This window comes from Orbicella franksi, chromosome 2, assembly GCF_964199315.1.
Source record: "Orbicella franksi chromosome 2, jaOrbFran1.1, whole genome shotgun sequence".
Taxonomy (NCBI): Eukaryota; Metazoa; Cnidaria; class Anthozoa; order Scleractinia; family Merulinidae; genus Orbicella; species Orbicella franksi.
In genome coordinates, this window is record NC_138146.1 from 11,802,440 (window position 1) to 11,827,011 (window position 24,572).

The 24,572-nt window shown below is 38.9% G+C and overlaps 5 protein-coding genes across 6 annotated transcripts in view; 2 read left to right on the plus strand and 3 right to left on the minus strand.

Moving 5' to 3' along the window:
• Window positions 1-2,839: 2,839 nt before the first annotated feature.
• LOC145478000 (uncharacterized) overlaps window positions 2,840-24,572 on the minus strand; it is a 21,875-nt gene continuing 142 nt past the window's right edge. Inside the window, exons 1-3 of one of the 2 annotated variants that reach the window (XM_081455883.1) lie at window positions 24,290-24,572; window positions 21,611-21,734; window positions 2,840-9,426 (exon numbers count right to left, since the gene is read on the minus strand). The exon at window positions 24,290-24,572 is cut by the window's right edge and continues 136 nt beyond it. In XM_081455883.1, coding sequence (XP_081312009.1) covers window positions 9,217-9,426; window positions 21,611-21,734; window positions 24,290-24,572 — 617 coding nt within the window. In that variant the 3' untranslated portion in view covers window positions 2,840-9,216. Of the gene's footprint in view, window positions 9,427-19,511; window positions 20,538-21,610; window positions 21,735-24,289 lie in introns of those variants that run through there. The other variant, XM_081455884.1, reaches the window with a different exon arrangement.
• Window positions 11,837-12,319, plus strand: LOC145478002 (uncharacterized). The gene has a single exon (XM_081455887.1). The coding sequence runs from the start codon at window positions 11,837-11,839 to the stop codon at window positions 12,317-12,319; it is 483 nt and encodes a 160-aa protein (XP_081312013.1).
• On the plus strand, window positions 12,458-13,333 carry LOC145477999 (uncharacterized). The gene has a single exon (XM_081455881.1). It carries the CDS (start codon window positions 12,458-12,460, stop codon window positions 13,331-13,333), a length of 876 nt encoding a protein of 291 aa, XP_081312007.1.
• LOC145478001 (uncharacterized) lies at window positions 15,248-16,659 on the minus strand. The gene is made up of 2 exons (XM_081455885.1): window positions 16,368-16,659; window positions 15,248-15,489 (listed from the first exon to the last, which is right to left on the minus strand). The coding sequence occupies exons 1-2, from the start codon at window positions 16,657-16,659 to the stop codon at window positions 15,248-15,250; spliced, it is 534 nt and encodes a 177-aa protein (XP_081312011.1).
• On the minus strand, window positions 17,222-19,433 carry LOC145477998 (uncharacterized). Its single transcript, XM_081455880.1, has 3 exons — window positions 19,298-19,433; window positions 18,191-19,156; window positions 17,222-17,679 (listed from the first exon to the last, which is right to left on the minus strand). The coding sequence occupies exons 1-3, from the start codon at window positions 19,413-19,415 to the stop codon at window positions 17,243-17,245; spliced, it is 1,521 nt and encodes a 506-aa protein (XP_081312006.1). The 5' UTR covers window positions 19,416-19,433; the 3' UTR covers window positions 17,222-17,242.

Genomic DNA, 24,572 nt, shown 5'->3' on the forward strand with positions numbered 1-24,572 from the left:
CTTGGCGCCTCCTTTGACAAACTGGATTACAAAAATGTGGAGTGATCGTACAAAAATCGCTCTCGAAGAAAAAGTATTTCGAAATTAACAATTCCCAGGCACGCTTTTGTAGTTTATATGTTAAACTAGCCACTGTCCAAATTTAAGAGCAATTGAACAAATTCCCTTTGAGTTATAACTCTTTAAAGTGTCTGCTTCAAGTGAAAAAATTTATTCGAGAAAACAGCGCTAAGAAAAATTTTCTGCTTCGCAAACAAACTCCGCCCACAAACGCCTTCAACTGGGTTCTCAGATAACTAAGCCAATCAGTGCAGGGAAAGTCTACTACCGTTAACCTCCTGGTGAAATTTACGCGCGAATCTCTAAAAAACTCTTGTGTTTCGCAATGCGCTCAAGGAACCGAAGGCAGAGAGATAATTTTTCTGTAGCTCGGTTTTTCTTGAAGCTGGTCTGGCAAAATGGGGAAGACTAAAAAGGATACGAACGCTAGAGTGGCTGAGCGGAGGAAACAAACAAAAGAAAGCGCGGAGAGCAACTGTGTGTGGGCAACTGTGCGTGGATAATATTTCAAATGGTCTCAATGAGTCCGACGATTCGTCGATATCGGACCCATCAAAAGAGTCTCAACCAGCATCCCTGTCATTGCTGTCAAGTTCCGAAATTTTTACAGAACCTTTCTTTTCTCTTACCACGAATATTTGCCCGCCTTATACGATAACTATAGCTTCATCCGCGTGGCGTGGCGAACTTTCGCTTATTCACTCATTGATATATTTTCATTCGTTGTTCGCTGTTTTCGCTTTTTCGAACCGGTCCATGGTTTAAACGTGGTCTATGTTTACTTATAACTTAATAGAGACACGCCTAATACCAAAAATGCTGGGTAGTCAGAACAACAATGCTGATCAACTGAGTAGTCAATTCGTGACATCCATATAGGTAATTCCCGCGAAAATCGTCTCGGTTGATTGCATACGCGCCATAGGGCTGTCAATCAAGAGTTAAACTTTTACTTCCGGTGAAAACGTAAAACCGCCATTTCTCCGCCAATATTTAGCCTTTTTCAAAAATTTTTTTCAGAAATTAGAGATTATTCTTCGACCACTATTTTGACCCAAACATCCAAATTTGAAGAAAATTGCCGACCCGAAGGTATACTGTAACCTTAAATCCAATATGGGAGCCTTGGTAAGTGTTTGGGTAACTGACTGGTTTCGGCCGTCACTCATCTTAAGAGTAAAAGTAAACATAGACCACGTTTAAACCATGGACCGGTTCGAAAAAGCGAAAACAGCGAAGAACGAATGAAAATATATCAATGAGTGAAGAAGCGAAAGTTCGCCACGCCACGCGGATGAAGCTATAGTTATCGTATAAGGCGGGCAAATATAGGATTAAAATCTTCAGAAACCAAGGAAAAACAATTGAATAATTGTGTTACAAGCTGGACAAATGGCAAAAAATGCATATTTCTCCGGTCTGGTGCACTTTCTCCTAACTAGATTCCCTTTATTTACTGGATACTAAAAATGACTGAATTTTTTACTTTGGGCCCCCACCTTCCACGTCACCGTTGGGACCCTGATAGATTCATTCAGCTGATTCTGATTGAAATGAAAGTTAAAGTTGTTGTTGATACAACTTGAAATCTGAATAGGAATGGGAAAAGACAGTGGATAAGTGCTACATTCCAAGCACAGCATCCCATCATGTTGTCAGCAACATGGGATGACAATATCGCTACCGTGCTTTGATATGGGATTCTCGTACATCTCAGCATTGCCACCAGCATTTAATGTATATCGCGAAACACACACCTGGACAGTAAGAAAGTGTTTTTTAATGGAGGATGAAAATGAAAAACGTATATTTGGTGATTACTTCAAGCTTTCAACTACAACCTGTTTCAAATGAGGTAATAAATAAGAGATCTAATTGGGATTGGAATGCATATTGTGTTCTGAGTGTCACGCTAGGGAATCACAACCGTGTTAAAGCTAAAAACAGCTGATTAATTATTCTCAGGCAGACAAAAGTAAAGTTAATTATATAGCCTTACAACTGCCCAGTTTTAGGCTTCGTCAATCTTGTTCGCTCGTAGTTTAGTTTAGTCAGTGACCAGACCCTTGCTCTCACTCGGCCGTCTCCGCCACAACAGGAAAGTCTTAAGTGGAAGGCTTGTGAGAAAAGACGGTTGGAAGAGAAGGAATTTTCATGTCACGGAAAATAAATACTTGTAGTCTTTGAAGAAATCAATTCATGTCCTTTCCATGCAAACACGAAATGTGGTGAGAAAGGTCAAAACATAATATAGACTTTTTTGGTAATAGATAGAGATCTCACGATTGACGTGAAGCGGAAAAAAATGCCTCTGAGTTTGTTTGCTTTTCCTCTAACCCAAAACCGGTCCAAACAAAATATCTTAGTCACAGGATACTCCACCTCTTCTGTGCTAGTGACTAAAAACAGACTTAGGACAGACGGCAAAAGGTTAATGTTTCCCGTTTGCCGTAAACCTCATTTTCTCTCTAAACGGATTTCGCTCTGCCGTTCAGCAGGGAACCTAATTTCGGCAGCATACCATTACCCAAACATGCCACGCTGAGTGTGTTGTTGTGTATTGTCTCTAGTCCCTAGTCCAGCGGCAAAGCTTTTGAATTGTTCGATTTTTGATACAGGCACCAAACTTTGTAGAATTATGGGCATTCCAAGAGAGTCTAGAAGGGTATTCTCGGGATCCGGGATTTGACCAAAATATGGTGCAGGAATCGGGAAAACGATAAATATCTTGACGGGATCCGCGATTTGTCTGCTCTCCGGGAAGCGGTACTCGATTCTCGGGATCCGGGATTTGACCAAAATATGGTGCAGGAATCGGGAAAACGATAAATATCTTGACGGGATCCGCGATTTGTCTGCTCTCCGGGAAGCGGTACTCGCCAAAATTTGGGCACGGAAGGAGGGATTTTTTTTTTACCTGTCTGTCAGGAATTCGGGAAATTGTCACAACCCAAATGAACGTTCTAGCGGCCAAAGCGAACCAATCAGGTGAGTGCTAAGTGGTGTCTCCTTTTAAACCAAACTATAGAGTGTGCCTGGTTAATAGTTATCTAATTGGAACTATTTTATTTTGTTTCAACCAGATGCCAGAAAAGTGCACGTGGTGTAACAGCATGCCAGTTATTGTCTCGATGCTCAATTGCTCAAGCTCTTCAGTCTCTTCACAGGTTCACATTTATTGAAGCTTGAAGGGATTTTGCCAACAGTTTAACCACTAGATGGCTCTGGATATGGCAAATAGTGATGCCAGCTCTGCTACAGTAAGAGTTTTGGTCTCGTTTTATCTTGCAGCCACCGACAATACTTCTAATTCCTCGGCGATCCACAAAGAGAAATTCAATGTTCCGCTAAGCGGCGACGAACACAAAAACCTGTTTAACTTCGTGAAGCTCTTGAAAACTCTCACTGGGTTAGCAGAAATCGCTAACAGTAAATGCCTCGAAGAAAAGCCCGGCTCTTAAATCATACTGAGGTACAAAAACCTATTCTTTTTTGCAGAAAAAAAACGTGGAAATTCAATCGAAAGGGCCAATCTACACCTTACATTTATTAGCTTTTGTAGAAATTTGACTTTTTAATGTACTTTTCTGGGAAAGAAAAACGGGATTCGGGATAGTAATGGAAAAAGTGCGGAATGCGGGATTCTCATGAAAAAATAGCGGGAATGCGGGATCAGGAGCCCCCCTTCCAGACCCTCTTCTAATAATGATCAGTTCCTGATATGGTGCCAAGCTCAATTTTCTTATTCAAGCTAGTTAGCGATAATCGGATTTCTCACTTATTAGACCCCCCACGAAGGTCTCGTTTGTATTTTTACGTTATTTATTTTTACCCAAATACGGGTAATTTTCCCCGCAAAACATATTAAAGGAAAAGAGGCCTTTTAAAATTTCCATAAATTTGCACCTGCTCTTTCTGCTCTTTCTCCACATTTCTGCAACACATTCTCTTGGTTTGGATGGTGGGAAAAGCATCTCATTGTAAATTGTTTCAATGCAATTCGATGCAACTACGTACAGCACAAACCGTTCTCAGGAAGAGAAAAAAGGGCTAGCTTGAAAATACAGAGGAAGAAATAGGTTGATTTGGGAAAATTCGGACGAGAGAATGGAATTGCTCGGATATTTGAAAGTCATTGTTTAAAAAGAACGAACCTGGATCGCAAATCAAAAACGAAACTGTCTCAGCCAAAGCAGCAGCGAACGTACTCAAGGTATTCTCCAGACACCAAAAATGTTCAAGTATGCTCCGGATGGAATGAACCGGCTAAGGAAGTTAACAGCGATTTAAGAGAGGCGTGTACAAGTTGTCGAATCCGATCGTGCGGCTGATCTGTTGCTCACAAGTTCTGCCATTTAACATAACAATGGAAAAGTCATCAGAAAAAAATAAAAAATGTAACAGCCAGTCTATTACTATACCTGAGTTTATTTCCCACATACAAAATTCTAGAACCTGACAGCCGCGCACTACCGTTTTCAAGTTCTAGGGCTAGAGAAAAGAGTTTTGCAAAAGGCATAGCGGCAGAGAAGCAAGAGATCTACGCGTGTTAATGACTGCTCACACCCAGGTAAGAAAGGTTTTGATAACGTTTGACGAGGACATAGGATGACAAATGTTTTTATGCTTCTTCTATGAAAACGATGGTAATGTGATGCGTTTTAAACTCACAGCTAGCACAGTACGTAAAGAATTGTTCAATAGATCATTCATAACCACTGGACCTTTTTCTCAGAACTGCCGAAAGGAACCATTACCCCCAGACTTAGCTGGCGTCCGTAACCATGATCCCTGACGGGGCAAACGTTAAATTCCAGACAATTATACGGTAGAAAGTCACAAAAACCTTGCTGGTGAAGAATACTTTCCTTCAATGGCTGCCAAAACATGCTGATCAATCGACTGTGGTCATTTCAGCAAAGCTTGCCAATCCAAAAGGTCAGACGTTATGACCCGCGAGACCCTACGGAAAGAACAGCCTGATGCTGCAACAAGCGAATGCTCAAGCTACGACAAAGGTAAGGCAATGCAAGGCGAGTCACAGCAGACACTCACGATACACGGAGGTCTATACCCTTACCTTCAAGGTTAACACTAGTACAGAGGAAAATGTTGGGCGATTTGCATTCGATGAAATTTCCAGTGACGAATGGAACAGCATTTTCCGAATTTCAGGGAAAACAGTAGAGCCTCGAGAGGTATATTCAAATTTCGCAGATTTCTTACCGGGAATTTTGTTCCATTTCATTTTCTTCCCGGAATTCCCGAAACTTTCGTTTGAATGGTTCGCATTTTTGGAAATTTAACAAATCTCGGATTTCCGGAAACTTTTCTAAGAAAATTCCGTGCCATTTGGTCCCGTCTTCCCCATTAGAAAAAATCTCCCAAATTCCCAACAAAAGCAACAACAGATCCGTGATGAGACAGTGAGGGATCCCAGATTGCCATTACTTAGAGAAGTGATCTTTGGAGGTTGCGACAGTAAAGGGAAGAGTGCTTCCGCCGTTGGTTGGTTATTGGAATTTCAGAGAATAGTTGAGTATTGAGAATGGCTATATACAAGAAGGGACCACATTGCGGTACCCTCCACCCTCAGACCCGAAGTCTTGAACATCGCAATTATTAACATTTGAAAAGCACCTTTGGAGACCGTGGATTCCTACACGGCTGATCACTGACAATGGGCCACAGTACAGTTCAGCAGAATTCAGGAACTTCATGAATGCCTATGGAGAAGAGTACATCAATAGTTCCCCAAAGTACGAATGCTAAGGGAATGGTCCAGTCTTTGGAAAACATTCTCTTAAACTGCAACGAAAACAAAGAAAACCCATATCTCGTCCTTTTGTCCTACCGAACCACGCCTTTGGGTCACCAGCTGCTCCCGGTGGAACTTCATACCAATAGAAAATTCATAACTAGATTACCCGTGTGCCACAAGGCCCTTCTCAACAGCCCTAACTATAAGGCCGTGAAAATCAGTTCATTAACTGTCAAGAACCACAAACAAGCTCATTATTAAAACCAGAAATCTCCACCATACAAGAAAGCATTCGAGGTTGACCAAACCGTCTGCGTGTATGATCACCACTCGCAAACCTGGGAACCCGGTCTTACATCATCAGGTCCAGCAGTGCAGCTGCTCTCTATCGAAGAACACGGTCCCTACTAAGACCGGAAACGACTGCAGTGACCCACACCGTCATTGGATAAAACCCCCAGTATAGCAATGCTCTCAGATACCCCAACAGGACCAAGGGTCCCACATCATTTACCACAAGGCATCACAAAGACAATACTGCAGCCAGACCAGGATCCAACGATACAGCCCCACCCACTGAGAAAAGTTAAAAACAGATAAAGGTACTGACATCTGGGGCGCCTTCCAACAACCTTGAGGGTAAACCGAAATTTTCGGAAATTCCGTTCCATTTGACTTTCCTCCCTGGATTTCCGGAACTTTCGGTTACATGGTTCGCCTTTCGGAAATTCAACAATTTTCGGATTTTCTGGAACCTTTCCCAGGAAATTCACATCATTTTCCCCGTTTCGAAATTTTGGGAATTTTTGGTTGAATAGAAAGCGTCCCCGACGTGCGCGTTTTCGACTTTTGAGCCCCAATTGTACCACTTGTGACGTCATCAATTTAAATGTCATCAGATATTCTTGATAAGCAGATAGTAGTAGGCCTTTCCCTACAATGGTCAGGTTTAGATATCGACGACATTCCGACGTCGCAAATCGAAAAACGTTATCTGTTTTGGTGCAAAAACGGTGGTAAAATGGTCCACTATGCCTATGATTGATCAAGGTCCATTTCTAGGCTTCGCCCATAATTAACATCCAACTTTTAACGGCAGCCAGGAAGAACATGCAACGCAAAAGGTAGCCAGAGTAAAAGGGCGGAGAAAAAAAGAAAGGAAAGGGGTAACAAACAAAATTGAGAACGGTTAATGGCAAAAGAAGTCCACATTTTGGCTTATGCGCATGCCCAGAATTGAAATATTGCTCAATGTTGTACGTAATCCTCGAAAAATCTCTCCTTTTGGTCGAAGAAAAAGCTTTGTTAGTAAAACTTAGGCTTATTTAGCGTCATGGCAGCCAACAAAACCTGACAAAACGGTTAAAAACGGTATTTTTTGGCGAAAATTTGTTATTCAAAGGATTAATCGCGCTCTCAATATTCTAACCTAAATAGTTCTCCGTTCTTCGGGCTTCGCACTAAAAGAGGAACTTTTCGGAATAACATTCTAAAAACGTCCGCTTTTGATATTCTTTGGATTGGATGTTCAAGTGATCATTTTCGTCACGTTATAGCAGTATTCAATAACGCATCAGTTGTCACATAGTATAGAATTTCCACGGAAAAACTAATCCAATTCTTCTTAGAATAGTAGATCTTTGTTCAGAAATGCCAAGCGATTCTAAATAACGTTTTGGTTTTGTAGTTGACGAATTCTCTTAGCTTCAGCATACTATTTAAGTCTCGACTCAAGGGCATGGTTGTTCAAAAAACTAGATACCCAGCAGTCAAAAATTTTAAACCATAAAGTCCTTGACTATCATGAGTGTTGCATTTTTTTTTCAGTTTATATCTATTAAAAACACATTTTAAACTGACCGTCTAATATCAAATAAGGTGCTTTAATACATGTAGCTTTATAGCCAACAGTTCTAAGAACTGCAAACTCCGCTGTCACTCAGTAGGTCTTGGTGTCAACAATGGCAGGCAACTTGTGGTGGACTTCGTCATGTTATGTGCCTCAATGCCGAGGAAATGTGACCAATTCAATCTAGATAGAAGCCTTATTAGTTCGTACACAGAGGTCGAGCATTCTCAGCTGGTTCCGATGGAAATGCTATTAATAGTAATTTCAGACCGCCGAGTATGTAGTTTTTTTTTTAACACTTCCGGCTGCCGGGTTTCAAGACACAATGAATAAAATAACACGGCAAATTTATTTTGTGACACAATATGGCCACCGAGCTAATTAATTCACTAAGCAACTCGGTACATTTATTTTGTGGCACAATGGCCGCCGAGCTAAACAACTCGTACATTTATTTTGTGGCACAAAGGCCGCCGATTTAAACAACTCGGTACAATTATTTTGTGACAAGTCATGGTCATGTTGCTCAATGTCTGCTGACAACACTGACTGCTCAGTTCCTGTTTTCTTTTGATTCACCAAAACAGAATCGAAGGCGAGAAGACTATTGACAACAAAACGGCGAGTTAATTTGCCGTTTGATATATACATCAATAGATGCACACTCCTCCCTGAGACTTAAAAAACATTACGACTTACTTGAAAAGACAGTTAGGAAAATTTCACTTACCAAGGAGATCGAAAGAGTAATTAAAACTTTGGAAATACACAGAAATGCACAACCCGATTTCTCGCGATCGATGGTGTGACAGATATATTTCTACGTGAATCGACGTCGGTATTTTGAAAGCCCAGCTTGCATGAGCAAAACAACTCCTGTATCGCCGAGGAAACGTGCTCAGCCACACCTGAATGAAAAAACAAAGAATAAAGGAGACATCTCGTAAGCTTTTCACGAGTACAGTGAAGTTGATATCCGATGAAAGGAAGAAGACTAATAGCAAAACAGTACGACAGAACGATTGAAAAATGGAAATATCTTACCTTGAAAACTGCAACCACATCTCCGCAAAAAGCTGTACAAAGGAGTAAAATGGCAACGAAATATAGCAAGAACTGGCAACGACTACGTCCCACAAATATACCAATGGCCGCTTTCTCTCGAAAACAATCACTCGAAATTACTTGTAACCAGTCTACCTGTCAGAATATTCATGCTCCCAAAGCTCTGTCACGTGACATCACGTCCTCAAACTCACAAAATTTTGCCAGCTGTATGGGCTTATGCAATATATTGCATAAGCCCACAATAAACCCTAATAAAAGGCAAACGAACCAAGAATACACATATCTTTTATTAATAAATTGTCTCCAGTATCTTCTACTCCCATTAGTGACTGTGACCCAATGGTTGGTCAGACAACAATATGTGAAAAATGCTGCTCCACAAAAAATAGATTGCAAGTGTATGCTAAATTTAACAAGTTACAGTTCCATTCACTGCTATGGCACTTATTTTTGTGTACAATACAGGTAGTAAGTGAAGTTAATTTGCAGATCTTGAGGGTAATCCTGTTGGGTAATAAGCAGCTGGACCAGGAGCATTTTCTTCAGTATCAATACAACCTGGTGGGGAAGTTGAGTAATGTTTCTCTCCAGTCGGTGAAAGAGCAAAGTTGTAGTTTGTTTCATGTTCCAGACAATAAGTGATCTTTTCCTCTAAGTTTTCCCTGGTTACCCAGTTCTCGCTTTCCTCCTGCACAAGATAAAAAAACATGGAAATTTAAATGTTTGTGTTCTGCCAGTTTCTTATACATAAATGCTATACATTCCATCAAATTGTAGGTTACATTCATAAAGATCTTGATGTGTACAATGACTACAATTAACACTACATGTAGCCAGCACTGAAAACGCCTTCTACACAAGTACCTGGTTTACACAGCTTGATATGCACTAACCACCCCCTCCCCACCACCACATCCAAGGACTCAGCAGTTCACAGGTACATTTAGCCTCTGTTTTTTAACAGAGCTTCGCTTTATTTATTTAACCGTTTGGATTTTTAAAATGCTTTGATAGTTTTCATGTTTGGATGAATGATAATAAACTTAATTGAGGATGCCAACTAGTGACTTATAGAAGGGGCCTCAGAGACCCATCTGACCTTTTATCAGATCATAAAACAAAAGATATTGTTTTATTACAAAAATTAAAAAGTTTAAATGGGACACTTAATTAAATGTGCAACTATAGTGGCGATGCACTTAGCTTTGAGTAGACACCCAAAACAGGGATGGCACTCCAACAGACAAAACAAATATTGCAAATTAACATAAAAAAAATTCCTAACTGGCAGGAAAATTAAATATGTTTATATTCAATGATTGTTTTGTTAGTACACTACAATTTGACCTGAGTCTGAGCATAGCCTGTTTGCAGCCTCACCTCTGAGTGACACACGCAAGCAGTGAAGAGCAAGTTCATTCAGGCAAAGTGATTTGGTGGGAGGAGTCTGGTAAAAAGGGGTAAGCCTGCTTGCAGGCTACATGTAAGTTTGAGTGAAGATACCTTTAGTTTGGGGAACATGGAGTAGAGAAGAAAGACTTTGCATTCCCTTTTGCAATTGTTTTTTTAAAAATCTTAACAGTTCTATCTATCCATACACTTATTCTAAAACAACACCTCCACCACATAAGGATTTCTTAGTATGGTTCTGCATAAAGTTGGAGTTATCCTAAACACCCAATATAGACCCTATTCATATATGGCTGCCAATTTAAAATCATTTTGTATGCATTAAAATTAGCCCAACTAACCTCGTTTGAGAGTAAAAATTCTTTTGAATTATCAACTCGCAAATGAGATTAGTTGGGCTAATTTCAATACTAACAAATCATTTTTAATTAACAGCCATTTATGAATAGGGTCTATTTTGAACTTCAACCCATTCCTTAAAATTTGCCTTCGTTTTATTATGATTTACTACCAGCTATTTTACACTTTGTTTTGAATTTAGTTGAATGGCCATGGTAGAGTTCAAAGAGCAAGTTCAACCAATTTGACCTTTTTATTGCTTTTTAATAAAGCGGTTTTCATTTGAGTGTCAAAAATTGGTTTTGCACTCACTCTGCTTTGTTATTGGCTTAAAAACTTATGCTACTTTTTCATCCAGTCATAAGTAAAACCACACCAATTTTGACTCGTTTGCATACGTTTTCCCTCACTTCGCTTCAGTTACATATAACTACTTTGAGTATTGATTGGTGCACTGTATTGTCTATGTCCTTTGTGGTTGGCTAGAATGATTACTTTGGTTTTGGTTTTGGTTTTACAACAGTCAATTGAAAACTGTTCTAATCTTGCACCGTGACTAATTTCATTTCTAGATGTTCTCTTCTGGCTCTTGGCCAAAGAAAATTTACAGGCATCATTTGACTATCAAAGCATCCATTCCTACATGATCTGCCTTTAACTTCAAAGGTCTTACTTCACATTACTTACAGGGAATCTTTGCTGAAAAGCAGTGCATGTACTTACGTAACGGTTCTGTTTAACTGATCCTGGAGTTTTACACCCGCTTTCAGTGTTATATGTATGGGCAACATCTTTCGACCATCTTTTGACATGCTATGTAACCTGGCCTACATCAAAAATGTAAGCACAACAGACTTCTTTATGGTCTGACTTGACTTTTAGTCATGAAAGACTGAAATATATTTGACATCAATTTAAGGCTAGGTATGGTTGCCGGATTGTTGCAATATTTAATAAGATACAATTTATATTCAGTAATTCATATTTTTATTCAGTAATCGTCATTTTATATTCAATGTGTCATATTTTTGTTCACTAAACTCATTTTTAATTCGGTGATTCATATTTTTGTTCAGCAATCATCATTTTATATTCAATGTGTCATATTTTTGTTCAGTAAAACTCATTTTTAATTCAGTCATTCATATTATTGTTCAGTAAAACTTATTTTATGTTCAATGATTTTTATGTTATTCAGTAAATGATAATATAATCAACAATGTTTTTGTTCAATAAAATTCCCAATTTTTGTGCACGCCGTCAAAATTTTATTCAACTCGTCCGATTTATTCAATAATTTCTGCTGTCCTATTGGTCAGCGGATCAACAAAGTTACATTTAAAAAAATCATGGCGGCGATTTTGGAGGTTACATGGGAGGAAGTACTTTTCTCCATTGATAACCTGTTGATGGAGACGGAAATCCAAGATAATAACTCTGATTTAGGGTTCCACGAAGCGGCACTAGTCCTCAACAGACTAGAAATGGCGGTATCTGTCCTGCGTGCAATAGTTGATATGGAACTGGATTTAGACAGGAACGTTGGTCAAGTGTTAGGGCAGCTGTGTGGTTTGCTTACAGATATATGCCAATACTGGGGAGCCAAAGTAAGCCAAATGAGACGAAGGACTGTAAGTTTGCCAGATTTTGGATTGCGCGAGATGAATCATGCTGCAAACCCAGGAAGACCACCCTTTGTCATCGAGAAGGAAGTACTAGAGGACCTCTGGAGCGCTTCCTACACATTGACAGATATTGCGAAGATGTTACGAATTTCGCGCTGGACCTTGTATAGCAGGGTAAGAGAGTACAATCTGGAGCACTTAAGTTGATATTCGGATATTTCAGATGATGAACTAGATGCCCTAATTAGAGGATATATTTCTCGGCATGGAAACACAACAGGAGAATCCTATTTGATTGGTTTTATCAGGTCTCGTGGGCTGAGGGTTCAAAGAGATAGGATTAGGATGTCACTCACTCGTGTTGATCCAGAAAACACTGCATTAAGGTGGGCATGCGTGACAACACGAAGGGTATATAGCATTCCTGGGCCAAATTCTCTGTGGCACATTGACGGCCATCATTCCCTAATTCGATGGAAGTTCGTTATTCATGGCTGCATCAATGGTTTTTCAAGACGAATTTTATACCTACTCTGTGCTGACAACAACCGTTCAGAAACAGTAGGTGATCTGTTTCAAAACGCAGCAGAAGAATTTGGATGGCCTTCATGTGTTCGAGGAGATCATGGGGGTGAGAACTCTATTGTTGCTTCATTGATGGTACAAGTAAGGGGTGAAGGCCGTGGTAGTTTTATTGCCGGCTCCTCTACTAGGAACCAGAGGATAGAGAGACTCTGGCGTGAGGTGTTTAGGTGTGTTGTTTTCCTATTTTACTGTGTATTTTACGCATTGGAGGAAAGTGGAAGTCTTGATTTGGAGAACAGTGAGCATATGTTTGTTTTGCATTACATATTTAAAGCACGCATTAATTATGCATTAAAGGAGTTTGCCGCCGCATTTAATAATCGTCCCATTCGCACAGAAAACAACTGGAGTCCTAATAAGATATGGATCAATGGAATGATCAACCCAAGTAATGAAGGACAAACGGCCCTTCGTGATCCAGCTATTGGTGAAGAAGTTCCAGAGAACATTGATCTATATGGAGTGGACTGGGATGGGCCTCTTCCAGTGGAAAGAGTAAACATGGTTGAGGTAGACCCACCACGATGCCCAATTCAACAAGACATGCTGAATTTGTTGCAACAAAATGTAAATCCACTTCAGGAGTCAAATGTTTATGGGATTGACCTGTACATGCAAGTGGTTTCTTTGTTGTAAAACTGAATGTACACAGAATCCTCAAGGTAGTTTGTATGGGATCAGGAGTGACTTGCCAAAGTCGTATACTAGGCATGTACCTCTGCACATTTTTATACCCTCCAAGGAAAATGGTACTCCATTCACAAGCAAAACAGGAAGAGTATTGGTCTGGTCTGTGAAGAGTTTAGTGCTTTTAGGGCTAGGGTTTAGAATCACAATGTTAATCCAGTCAGATTTCCCAACACTTGCAAATATTTTAAGTACTTAACTCTTACCATAACACATGAATTATGTATGCTACCTCTTCCTTGGGAATTCTCCCCATAATACAGAGTTCCCTTTGAAAATTTACTATACGTGTGGGTACTTTGGCCTTCCATATCAAGTGGCCATGGATAGAGGTTCCTTTCAGGTTTAGGTTTTTTACTGAACTTGGCCAAGCTGCTTTGAATGCAGGTTTATGCCAACTTAGGGTTAAAATATATTTTTATCAGTTATTAGTTTTATCATCTTATAGTCTGTTTTGATCCATCATTTTTTGTATCACATTACTGGGGGCTCTGAGTAAATGCTCAGGTACAGTGAAACCTGGTTAATCCAGACTCTAAAGGAAAATGACTGTGTCCATTAATCCATCCATAGTCCATTAATCCATTAGTTCCATCCCCCTTGGCCATTTTTTCAAGGAGGTCAGGCTTATTATTAGGACAAAGAAAACTGCAATATTCAGGTGTTCGAATTCGTTCAGTTTACTGGGTGTTATTATGCACTGTATACTTGCAAAAAAATATGTTACAATCATTTCAAAAAGGTTGTTTTGGGAATTGGGCATTGGGTACATGGAAGTCATTGTTCACTGTACTGTATTGTTTTATACAGTTTCAATGCCCTATTCCTGAAGTATACCATGAGATTAATCAATCATGTATAATTATGTTGTTATTATATCTTAACTTCACTTATATTAATTGTATATTAGTTGTTATGCATATTGCCTCCCACACAGGCACAGGTGCTTTTACGGCTTTGTCATGAATTCGTCCCCCTCAAACATCTGTGTGAAAGGCTAGTGATGTATACCGTCTTCAATTAGAAAAATACTGTTATCAGGCTGTACTGTAGGAAAAGGAAGAAGGCTGGAAAATTAAAGCAATTGTTTAACATTCAAGAACAAACTTTTTATTTACTTTCCACATCTATCTCAAGTACAAAGACAGTGCATTATTGAGGTTTCCTTCCTTTACTTTTAGAGATGCCGATTTCCCTTTATCAGTTGGGTATCTTGTAAACGACAAGTCTATGTTTTGGTTGTTGGCATAATTATTATAAGTCAAGATAAGTTATCAACATCAACATCAACATATTTTCTACTTGTAAGAAATTCTTAATCTTAACATCCCACCACCGACCAATAGAAGCAATGATCTCTACTGTTAACCCTCTAAATCTTAAGATCTCAGGGCTCTCATGAGGACCTTTCATACTCTCTTATCCATCTGTTACACATTTCCTTATACATTTGTTAAGTTTGTGCTGGACATTGGAAAGCACTGATATAAGGAGATTTATCATTTCCAATCACTCTGGGGATATGAAGATTAAGAGAAACATCAGTATAACTTGAACAATAACAAGGAAAACTTAATTGTAGCCTATTTTTGTGTTTTTGTTTCTAGTGCCCATAAATCTTCTGCTTAAAAAATGAAGTTCAATTGCTGTAATTTCTGTCATGGAAATAGAAAGAAATTACTGACTGATGGCTATGCCCTATAATCCTAAGTTTCATTGTAAGGTCAACTACAAAACTGTTCAACTAATGTAACACAACTGTCAACTATACAAGTTAGTGCAAACATTGGCTCTAATTCAATGGCAGCTTACTTTTAATTTTGCTGTAATAACTGCCAAAAATATTTTCACAAAGGTATTTTATTAAACACACCCAAAGCCTCCGTACCCATAATCAACAACAAAGATGAACTGTTCATAAAAGTTACGGAAAGAGTCAAACACCACTGGGACTTGAAGCTTGAGCAGACAGGTTTCGGCAAAAAATGTGGAAGAACCATCAATCTTGTAGACTAATTCTACCCTCTCTTCTAATCCTAATGGCAGGAGACTGTTTCGTGCAGTCACATACATAAGGACTCTTCTCATTCCATCATCTTTCTGATCTGCAGATGTAAATTAAATTTCAGAAAGAAAGTAGTTGCTTGACTCGAGTCACCTTAAACAAGATCTTAACTTCTGTCTAAGTCTAAAAATGTAAAGTAAAACAATCATTCACTTACATGTAGAATGAACATAGTCAAAATCCTTTTTGGTCATCTACAATCATTATCAACAGGAAAACTCTTACCCATCAGTGTAAGTTGTAGTTCACACTGAAATTCAGGTTTAAATGGTTGTAACATATAATGTTGGACTCTGCATTAAGAATTTCCTCTGTTTTGTAACCCTAATAATAATAATAATAATAATAATAATAATAATAATAATAACAACAACAACAACAACAATAACAATGATAATGATAATATTAATGATAATGACGATGATAATAATAATCCTGGCAAATCCTGGAACCTGAGTCGTGAGCGAGGGAGACAGGTGCCCATCACGCTGAATTAACCATGGAAGGGGGAGGGGGAGAGAGGGGGAAGCTTGAAGACATGCTCCAATGCAAAATAACGCTCACTGTAAATGGTATTGCCTGGATTCTGAGTAATTTCTGCAGCGATTTGTTTCCTCACTTTATCAACCATTTTCACATTTTCATTAAAAAACCCTGAGGCATACAGTGTGTAAATACAAAATACCCATAATGTGTGCATGAATTTCCATCACGTATTTCATCATTTATTGTGGCAAACAGGCTTGCTTCAGGACCAATATCCACAACCCTCCCAGGAGGCTATGTGCCTTCAGCAAGGGAGATCTCTTGTCTGCTTTCCTCCAAAACTTGGTCATTAACCCAATTTCTTGTTCAATACACTGCTTCAAAGAAGGTTGCAGCATCATTGTTGTTACTCCTTAATTTAGAAATACTTACCATCATACAAGGCACCAAGACTTTGTACAAAGAACTTTTGTGCTCTTTCTTTCTCTTCACTGTCTTCTTCACCTGTTGCATTTGCGAAGACTTTCTTGATCATGATATCTGGTGTTAAGTGTTCACCATCTGCCTTGACAAAGTAAACTTTCATCTCCTCAGGGTATTTCTGAATCAGAGACAGAACTTCCAAGCAATCCAGTCCCCTTCGTAGCTGATCCAAAGCAACCTTCCATTTTGTCAGCACTTCATGAATGAGGAGATTCATTACAGCATATCCTTTGTTTGCCATAGTGATGTTTTTGACCCAGCCAGCCACATTCAATATGTCACGAACATTAGGATTCTCCAGTAAGAAGTTTCTCAAGTCTTCATCACTTTTGATGTCATTTAGCTGTCAAATTGTAAAAACAAAAATTTTGCATGATGGCAAATGTTTCAAATCAAAGTTATACATTGCAAGTTATTTGTGTCACCATCAGAGAGGAGGATAAGAAAATAACACTAAGAATGAGTTAAATTTAGAAATTCGGAATGGATTATGTTGAGTTGTCACTTGTGAACCAAGGACAACATGTGTTGCTCTTCTACATCCTTTATTACTTCATGATAGCTATACAAGTCTTATATCCAATACTGGCCTTCATAAAACTGAAGTGTATGCAGAGGAACTTGCTTATAACACAGTTTTAGGGAACCCCCTTTACCCTCTTTACTACAGATCTGATGACTCCTACTTGAAGAAGAGAAAGGCAATACAGCAAGTGGATAATCATACCTATTAGGGTAATTCTTCAGTTATAATTTGGATACATTGTTACCTTTGAAATGATTTCACGTATATCCCAATCGGGCACATCCAACACAGAAGACAATCATGCTGCTTTATCAAGATCCCCTGTTACCAAATACTCATAAACAGCTGGGCTCATGCAAGAAAATGACACATCATGATGAACAATCATGTAGCTCATCATTTTTCCAGCCAATCCAAAAATGTCAGATTGGATGGCTGATGTATTGTAGATGGGAACAAATCTGTCAGTTGACCCTTCAAACAAGGATGCTTCCCTCGAAAAAATGGCTTTTGCAAGTAGTGAGCAGTACTCCATCCTCAAACCTCCTGCATCTAATCCTGCCTCGCCAGCAAACCTTACACGCAAAGTTCCTCGGGTGTCAAATTTTGGGCTTTTAAAAGTAATGATGCTATCTTCCCACAGAGTTTCTCTGTCTACATTTATTCGATTAACCCCTTCTTCTGGTCCGTACTTCCGACGATGCGATGCCAGTGCATCTTTAAAACAAATTGGAACTGAGAATTAAAAGAAAACACATACAGTAAGAAATACAAATGCATGTAACTTTATGTTGCAAACGAAATAATACTTATCAACAACTAGTCCTCATCACTGGAAATACTTGACCATGAAAGAAATATCAAGAATATTACAGCTACGAGCAATTTCTAAATTATTTTTTGACTTGATATTCTACTCTACTTGAAAAAGGCAAACCCACCATTTACATCAACTCCACTTCACTGGTATTCTTTAACATATCCACAATTACCAGCTTTTAACAGATGTTATTGTTTTCACCTTTCAAGTTAACCATATAATGATGTTCGAGTAAATAATTTTATTAGCCATAACAAGTTAATTTTAAATTTCTAACTAAAATAACAGATTCTGTACAGCTCCACCCTAATTGTGCAGAACAAATTTGTTCAATAGCACAGCATGATATCTATGTTGGCTATACCATGACCAAGGTTCTAAGAGTTATCTTATCAGCACATTTACTTTATCTAAAGCAAAACCAACCTTCAAGAGCTTCAACGCCAAGAATATCATCAATTGTGTCATTTAGAGTGATGTTGTTTCTCCTAGCATCAGAGAGGTATGACTCATCTTCATCAGGGAACATTGCTTTGAGCTTTTCTATGTCTTTCTGCTCATCCTCATCAAGAGACTGGTTGCAGGTCAAGATGTTGACAGCTGCAGATTGTGATCCTGTTCCTCTGTTACTGATGCTGGAAGGACTTACTTTCATGGTGCTTGATGAAACTCTGCCAGTTGAGGTTGATGGCTGAGGGTCACACAGTGAGGATGCAGACATGTTGCCTCCTGCAAAACATTCATTTACCAGCTGTACATCTGGTGCAGACTCAGGAACAGACAGCGGACAAGTAGATGGAAGGTCACTCAGCGTTGATGGTTTTTCCACACCGATTAGAGCTTTTGGTTTTTGCAGGCGAACATACAGCTTACTCTGCCCAGCTATAGTCTTGACTTGAGGGAAATCCCATTTGTGCCCCTCTTTGCATGCTGGTGTACACACTTGCTTCCTGGACACTTTAACAAAAGAAAAATCATCTGGCAATATACCAGGAATTCGTGTGGCCAATACTTCGGTTATCTTTGATCTTATTGCATATTCCTTATCATTAGTCATAAGATCAACAGTTCCACAAAACAGAATATCCTCCTTTCCTAAATTATAGTCTGGAACAACTTGAGGGATGTTTCCCTTTTCATCGACAAATTCTTCAAGAGCCATAAAGTCAACCACCGAAACCTCTAAGGTCTTTTGTTCTGGTTGTTTCTCTGACTTCTTAGTGTAATGATGACCAATTCTTCTATGCTTTGGCTGTTGAGCTACTGATGCTTCCAAGGAGCTACTAACACTTCCAATATTTGATCGCAGAAGGTCCCTAGCTCGACTGATTGCCCCACTTACAAGTGATCGTCCAGGTAAAGGAGTTGATGTAACACCAGGGAGTCTCATATCTGTGGTTAAAGCAAGACATCTTTTAGAGAAAAAAAATACCATTCTCAATTACGCGCACGTACACTAAATACAAATGAAAGCTACTCTTGCTTTCTCCACCAGACACTCTGAAATGGAACATAAAGTGCTGGAAGACTTACCTTCGCTTCTAAATGAAGCGATACCTCTCTGAATTCCTCTTTGAACAGCCTCTTCCACGTCCTTTGCGGTAAACATCGGCTCAGTATGTTCTGCCATTTTGGTACAACAGAGGGTCATGTGATTTCAAAAAGGCGCGAAAGTGATCCGCTGACCAATAGGACAGCGGAAATTATTGAATAAAAATCGGACGAGTTGAATAAAATTTTGACAGCGTGCACAAAAATTGGGAATTTTATTGAACAACATTGTTGATTATATTATCATTTACTGAATAACATAAAAATCATTGAACATAAAATGAGTTTTACTGAACAATAATATGAATGACTGAATTAAAAATGAGTTTTACTGAACAAAAATATGACACATTGAATATAAAATGACGATTGCTGAACAAAAATATGAATCACCGAATTAAAAATGAGTTTAGTGAACAAAAATATGACACATTGAATATAAAATGACGATTACTGAATAAAAATATGAATTACTGAATATAAATTGTATCTTATTAAATATTGCAACAATCCGGCAACCATAGCTAGGAGTATCATGATGTCATTCTGTGAGAGATGAATCAACTGTTTTGGATGTTTCATCTTTCAAAGGTTAGTATCAGCCCAATTCTAGTGGAAGTCATTATTGTGAGCCAATCAGCTACACTCAAATCATTTGAATCATCTTGTGTTAATCTGGAAACATGGAAAGTCCACCATCTTCTTCAGCCATTTGAGGTCAGTAATTTATTTGTCATTCATTCTGCTAATAACCGGAAAAATCGCCAGTTTCACAGTTAAAGTCTTTCAGCAGTTTACATAGCATGTCAAAAGATGGCAAGTCAAAAGATGGTTGCAAGATGTCTCCTAAGGTTATGCATGTAACACTGAAACAAGGTGTAAGTTCATATGTCTGTAAGTGGTTCGAATACAGAGTGTTTGGTTTTCAGTTTAAATGACCTGGGTGTCGCCATGTTTACTTTATGGTAATTTATGATGTTTTTGTGCTGGCAGAGATCTTAATATGGAGTCTACAGAAGAAGATTTGTCATTGGAACTGAGCATATTCATCTGGAATGTGAATTATAGATGATTAAAAGCCCTTTTAGTCTTGTGTCCACATGACCAAAGTCATGTGGACACGAGGTATAAGTGGACCTTTGCTGAATTCCTGTTTGCTGATTCCTGGTAACCATTCTTTGTGTTCCCAATGGATGATTCCTGTGAAGGGCTGTTCTGGAAACTCAAGGGTTAAAAAACTTTGTTTACAAAAGACAGGCAACAAATGTTGAATTGACAGCAGCTGGTGCTATTGATTTTGGCAACCATGCTGTACAGTTTCAAGACACTCTATGTATTCCTTTTATAACAGGGATGCATATAGACCTTAAAGACTGTGGCAAGCTGTTTAAAGAATTTTATTGTGTCCGAGTCCATGGTTCACAAAACTAGCTTGTGATTTAATCAATTTTGACAACAAATGACAGGCTAAAACGTTATAGTGACAGGTTTTAGTCATGTAGACAAATCTTAAGATCACAATTAGTGTATTAAAAACTAACAATAAATGCGTATTTTCTGCAAATAAACAAGCAGGTATAAATCACAAAAATTACTTGCTTGTTGATAGAGTCGAACCTCCCATAAGTGACCACCCAAAATGTCAACCGAAGGTGGTAGCTTACATGAGGTGGTCACTTATGAGATCTTAGACCATATTGCATTAAAATTTGCCTCAAATCAAATCCGGTCAGATCAGGCCAGATAGAGTTGAATCGACTGAATAGTATTTCTAAAAAAAAAAGGAAGTGAAAATGCACCCCTGTTCACTTTATCTAGCATTATGCTTGCATTTTACACTTGTTTGGTTTAGCAGTGGATTTCTCTGTGCTCTAAAACAAGTGACACAAGGTAGGCCAAAAGGGTCTTTTGTTCATCTCTTGATTCATGCAATGCTGTATTTTAAAAAGGTCCAACCACACATTGACGTCAATGGTGGCACACATGAAATTTGAAATCCTGAAATAGCTGACGGGAAATGCCCAGCAAAACAGGCAATGAGGTATCAACTTCGAATCGCTGAATCAATTAAACACGAACACCAGCTTGTGATTTGGAACAAAATCCTTTTTTTAGCCTAGATTCCCTTTAAAAGAAAGGCTGTATATGAGATACACACTGACTAAGTCATTCCATCATGCTGCTTGAGTACTTAATAACACTGACCTAGTTAATCTGAAGCTTTGCTATTTCTTACTATTTTTCTTTTGACCTGAGAGTCTGAAATATCACCATTAAACTGTATAATATACTTACTATAGTTTTTCTCACAAGTTGAATTCTTTCTTGTCGCTGCCTTTCTTCAAAATGTTTCCTGATTTTTTCCCTTTCTTTGTTGCATTCTTCATTTGATAGAGTTTGCTTTTCAGTTCTTTCTTCTCTGAAAAAACAAATTAGTAATAAAAATAACTTCCAGCTATCTGCACAATTGTTTGAATAAAGTATTGGTTTCTAAAGAAACTGTTGGGTTGCATTGACAGTCAAGTGAAAGACCAACAACCTTGGACACAAGGGTTGGAAAAATTCATTTCATACGCATTTTGCCCCTCTCTACCCCTGTGCAATGTCGACAAAACACCTTCATCTGACACAAGTTTTCATTTTACCACTTTCCAACATTGAAAGGGGGAAAGGGAGTGCTGGCACTTATTCTCTAGGTATGATGGTTATGAGTTTATGTTTTTGGCATTTTCCGACACAATTTGTCCATGGGTGTCTAAATTTTCACATACTTTAAATGCCCATAACTTACACTGAAATTTACAAATTCGAACCAAACACGGCTCACGCACTATGTATTACTTGCTCAATAAAATGACTGCTAATATCTGGTTATGGCCTAATTCCCTAACTTGATTCGCTGCTTTCGTATTCCTTCAAAATTGAGGTTTTTAGCATTTCTACCTCATGTAACAAGCAATAAAATATATCTCAGCTAAAAATATCTCAAAAAAAGCCCATTTTTCCTCCAAAACGTTGTACGTAGGTAAGAAGTACTTTAAGATCTTTCAAAGGGTGTTGCTATGGGCTATTGTCATTCCAGACACACCTTTTAGGGTCAGAAGGCACGGTTTACATTGGTTTTTGAACAAGTGGTTATGACGCAACTGTGACGTCATAGATATGGTTAGAAAAAATTGTTTAAGGAATTGGAAACAGGATACCGACCTGTATAAGAATACATCTTTGGCTGTACTTATAACTTGTCTGTCACAAATTTCAAATGGTTTACAAATGCTAAACCCTTGAATATAAAAGAAATCTTTTACCTTTTCTTTATAATGCAGTTGTAAACCATGCAATTTATGTTACAATCAGCAAGAGTCTGTAATTTTATGTTCTTTTGTGTGCGTAGTTGAATGCCGCCATCAAAATGATTCACAAACTGAGCTGTGACGTCATTATGTCCTTTTCGATGGTAATCTGTTTCAAAAGTGTCACACAACACTGTAACACGTTGGTAAAACAGTGCAAATTTGTGCCGCTCATTGGATTTTGAAAAGAACACAAAGATCGACATGTATTCGTTGTGTTCTGGTGAGAATTGTGTTAAAATAGATGGCAATCAATTTCAAAAAGCCAGCATGTCTTACATGTCACACCAATGCTACTCTGTGAAATTGACTGACATCATTGTGATGTCACCCGTTGATCACATGATCTCCATTTAACCCCTAATTCATATTTAGCTTCTGGCTGTTACAGAAGCCAAATATCGTTGTGATTAGTCAAGTGAAAAGGCGTTGACAGAGTTGGTCACAAGGGTTGAAAAAATTCATTTTATACACATTTTGCCCCTCCCTACACACAAGTTTTCATTTTACCATTTTCCAACATTGAAAGGGGGAATGGGGGTGCTGGCACTTATTCTCTACATTACGGTTACGAGTTTATGTTTTTGGCATTTTCCAACACAGTTTGTCCATGGTTGTAGCTATCTATGAACATGTAGCTATTTATGAGCTTGATCAATGACAACAGTATCACAGCAAATAAACAGAAGAGAGGGTATGGGCCAGCATGCAGATTTTATCTTTACCTTACCATGAGGTGTGTGTTTCTGGTGAAGGAATTCAGATACTCTTTAACCCATTGAGGCCTCTGCCGGCCGTAACCAGCTGTGACGAGTGTTAGCCTCTGCTCCACTGCTGGCAAAATGTGGCATCACCTACACTCAAGTTTTGCAGCAGGAAAACATCTTTCCAATGATACCAGATCAGAGTGATAGAGTCAATTGAGTGTGAAATGAGGTGTCAATGGGTTGAAAGGAAATTGCAAAACAAGAATGAAGACATTTTGTTGAGGAGGTCACTTACAGTCCTCCATAATATACTGTACATGCCATAAGGGTCAACTTGTTTGAAGATGTAAAACGTTATTATAAAACAATGAAACAAAAATGCAGCAGGGCTGACTGGTTAGGGAACCAAACTTAATTTGAGGTCTAGAGTTCATGGGTTCATGGCTGGCTTTGACCACATGCTGGTGTCGCTTTTAGTAGTCTGGCTATGGCCACCACAGGTGTCAATATGCAAAGTTGAATTCAGTGGCGGATCTAGGGGAGGAACTCGGGGGCCTGGGCCCCCTTCCCACCTTATTTTCGGTAAAAAAAGAAGACATGACAGAGGGAAGAAAAGCCAGCAGGGCAAGTAAAACAACACCCCCTCCCCCCCCCCTCCTCTTAGCTCAAGGTCTGGATCCGTGCGGATCCAGACTGGAATTAAGTTGATAGCTCATGCTACAGTGTCTCTGTGTTCTGTTTCGAGGGGGGTGGGGGGCTTCCTCACAGGTAAGGTAAAAACCGCTGTGCGTATATCAACCGAGACATGCTGTAAAGACTGCAGGTAATTTTATCTTCATCGAGCTATGAGCGCGCGAGAGTTGTGTCAGTTGTTGCGTATACAGGAAATTTATCAATATATAAGCTTAAATCACCTTAATTTCTGAATTCTCTCGTTCTCTAGTTTGACACTCTCGATAACCCTGTCATGTATCTCTTTCTCCAGTTGTCGAAGCTCGCCTTTCTTGCGCTTCTCATCGTTGAGATACTTTTCCTGCTCAAGCCTATTCACGCGGAACTCTTCGGCAATTTCGTTCACTTTGAGGTGATATACGGCATGCAGCTGTTTCCCGGTCTCCCTCTTTCTTATCTTCTCCTCTTCCTCTTTCGCTGTTAGTTTTTCTCCCTCATTTTCAACCGTTGTAGCAACGCAGATCC

Bases quoted from the DNA above. Each gene is read 5' to 3' on its own strand.
- LOC145478002 (XM_081455887.1), top strand. From the start codon at position 11,837: ATGGCGGCGATTTTGGAGGTTACATGGGAGGAAGTACTTTTCTCCATT.
- LOC145477999 (XM_081455881.1), top strand. From the start codon at position 12,458: ATGTCACTCACTCGTGTTGATCCAGAAAACACTGCATTAAGGTGGGCA.
- LOC145478001 (XM_081455885.1), bottom strand. From the start codon at position 16,659: ATGGCAAACAAAGGATATGCTGTAATGAATCTCCTCATTCATGAAGTG. The intron at 15,490-16,367 runs GTAAGTATTTCT...TTACATCTGCAG, and splicing joins TCTTGGTGCCTTGTATGATG to ATCAGAAAGATGATGGAATG.
- LOC145477998 (XM_081455880.1), bottom strand. From the start codon at position 19,415: ATGACCCTCTGTTGTACCAAAATGGCAGAACATACTGAGCCGATGTTT. The intron at 19,157-19,297 runs GTAAGTCTTCCA...CTTTAACCACAG, and splicing joins CGCTTCATTTAGAAGCGAAG to ATATGAGACTCCCTGGTGTT. The intron at 17,680-18,190 runs GTTGGTTTTGCT...TTTAATTCTCAG, and splicing joins TGGCGTTGAAGCTCTTGAAG to TTCCAATTTGTTTTAAAGAT.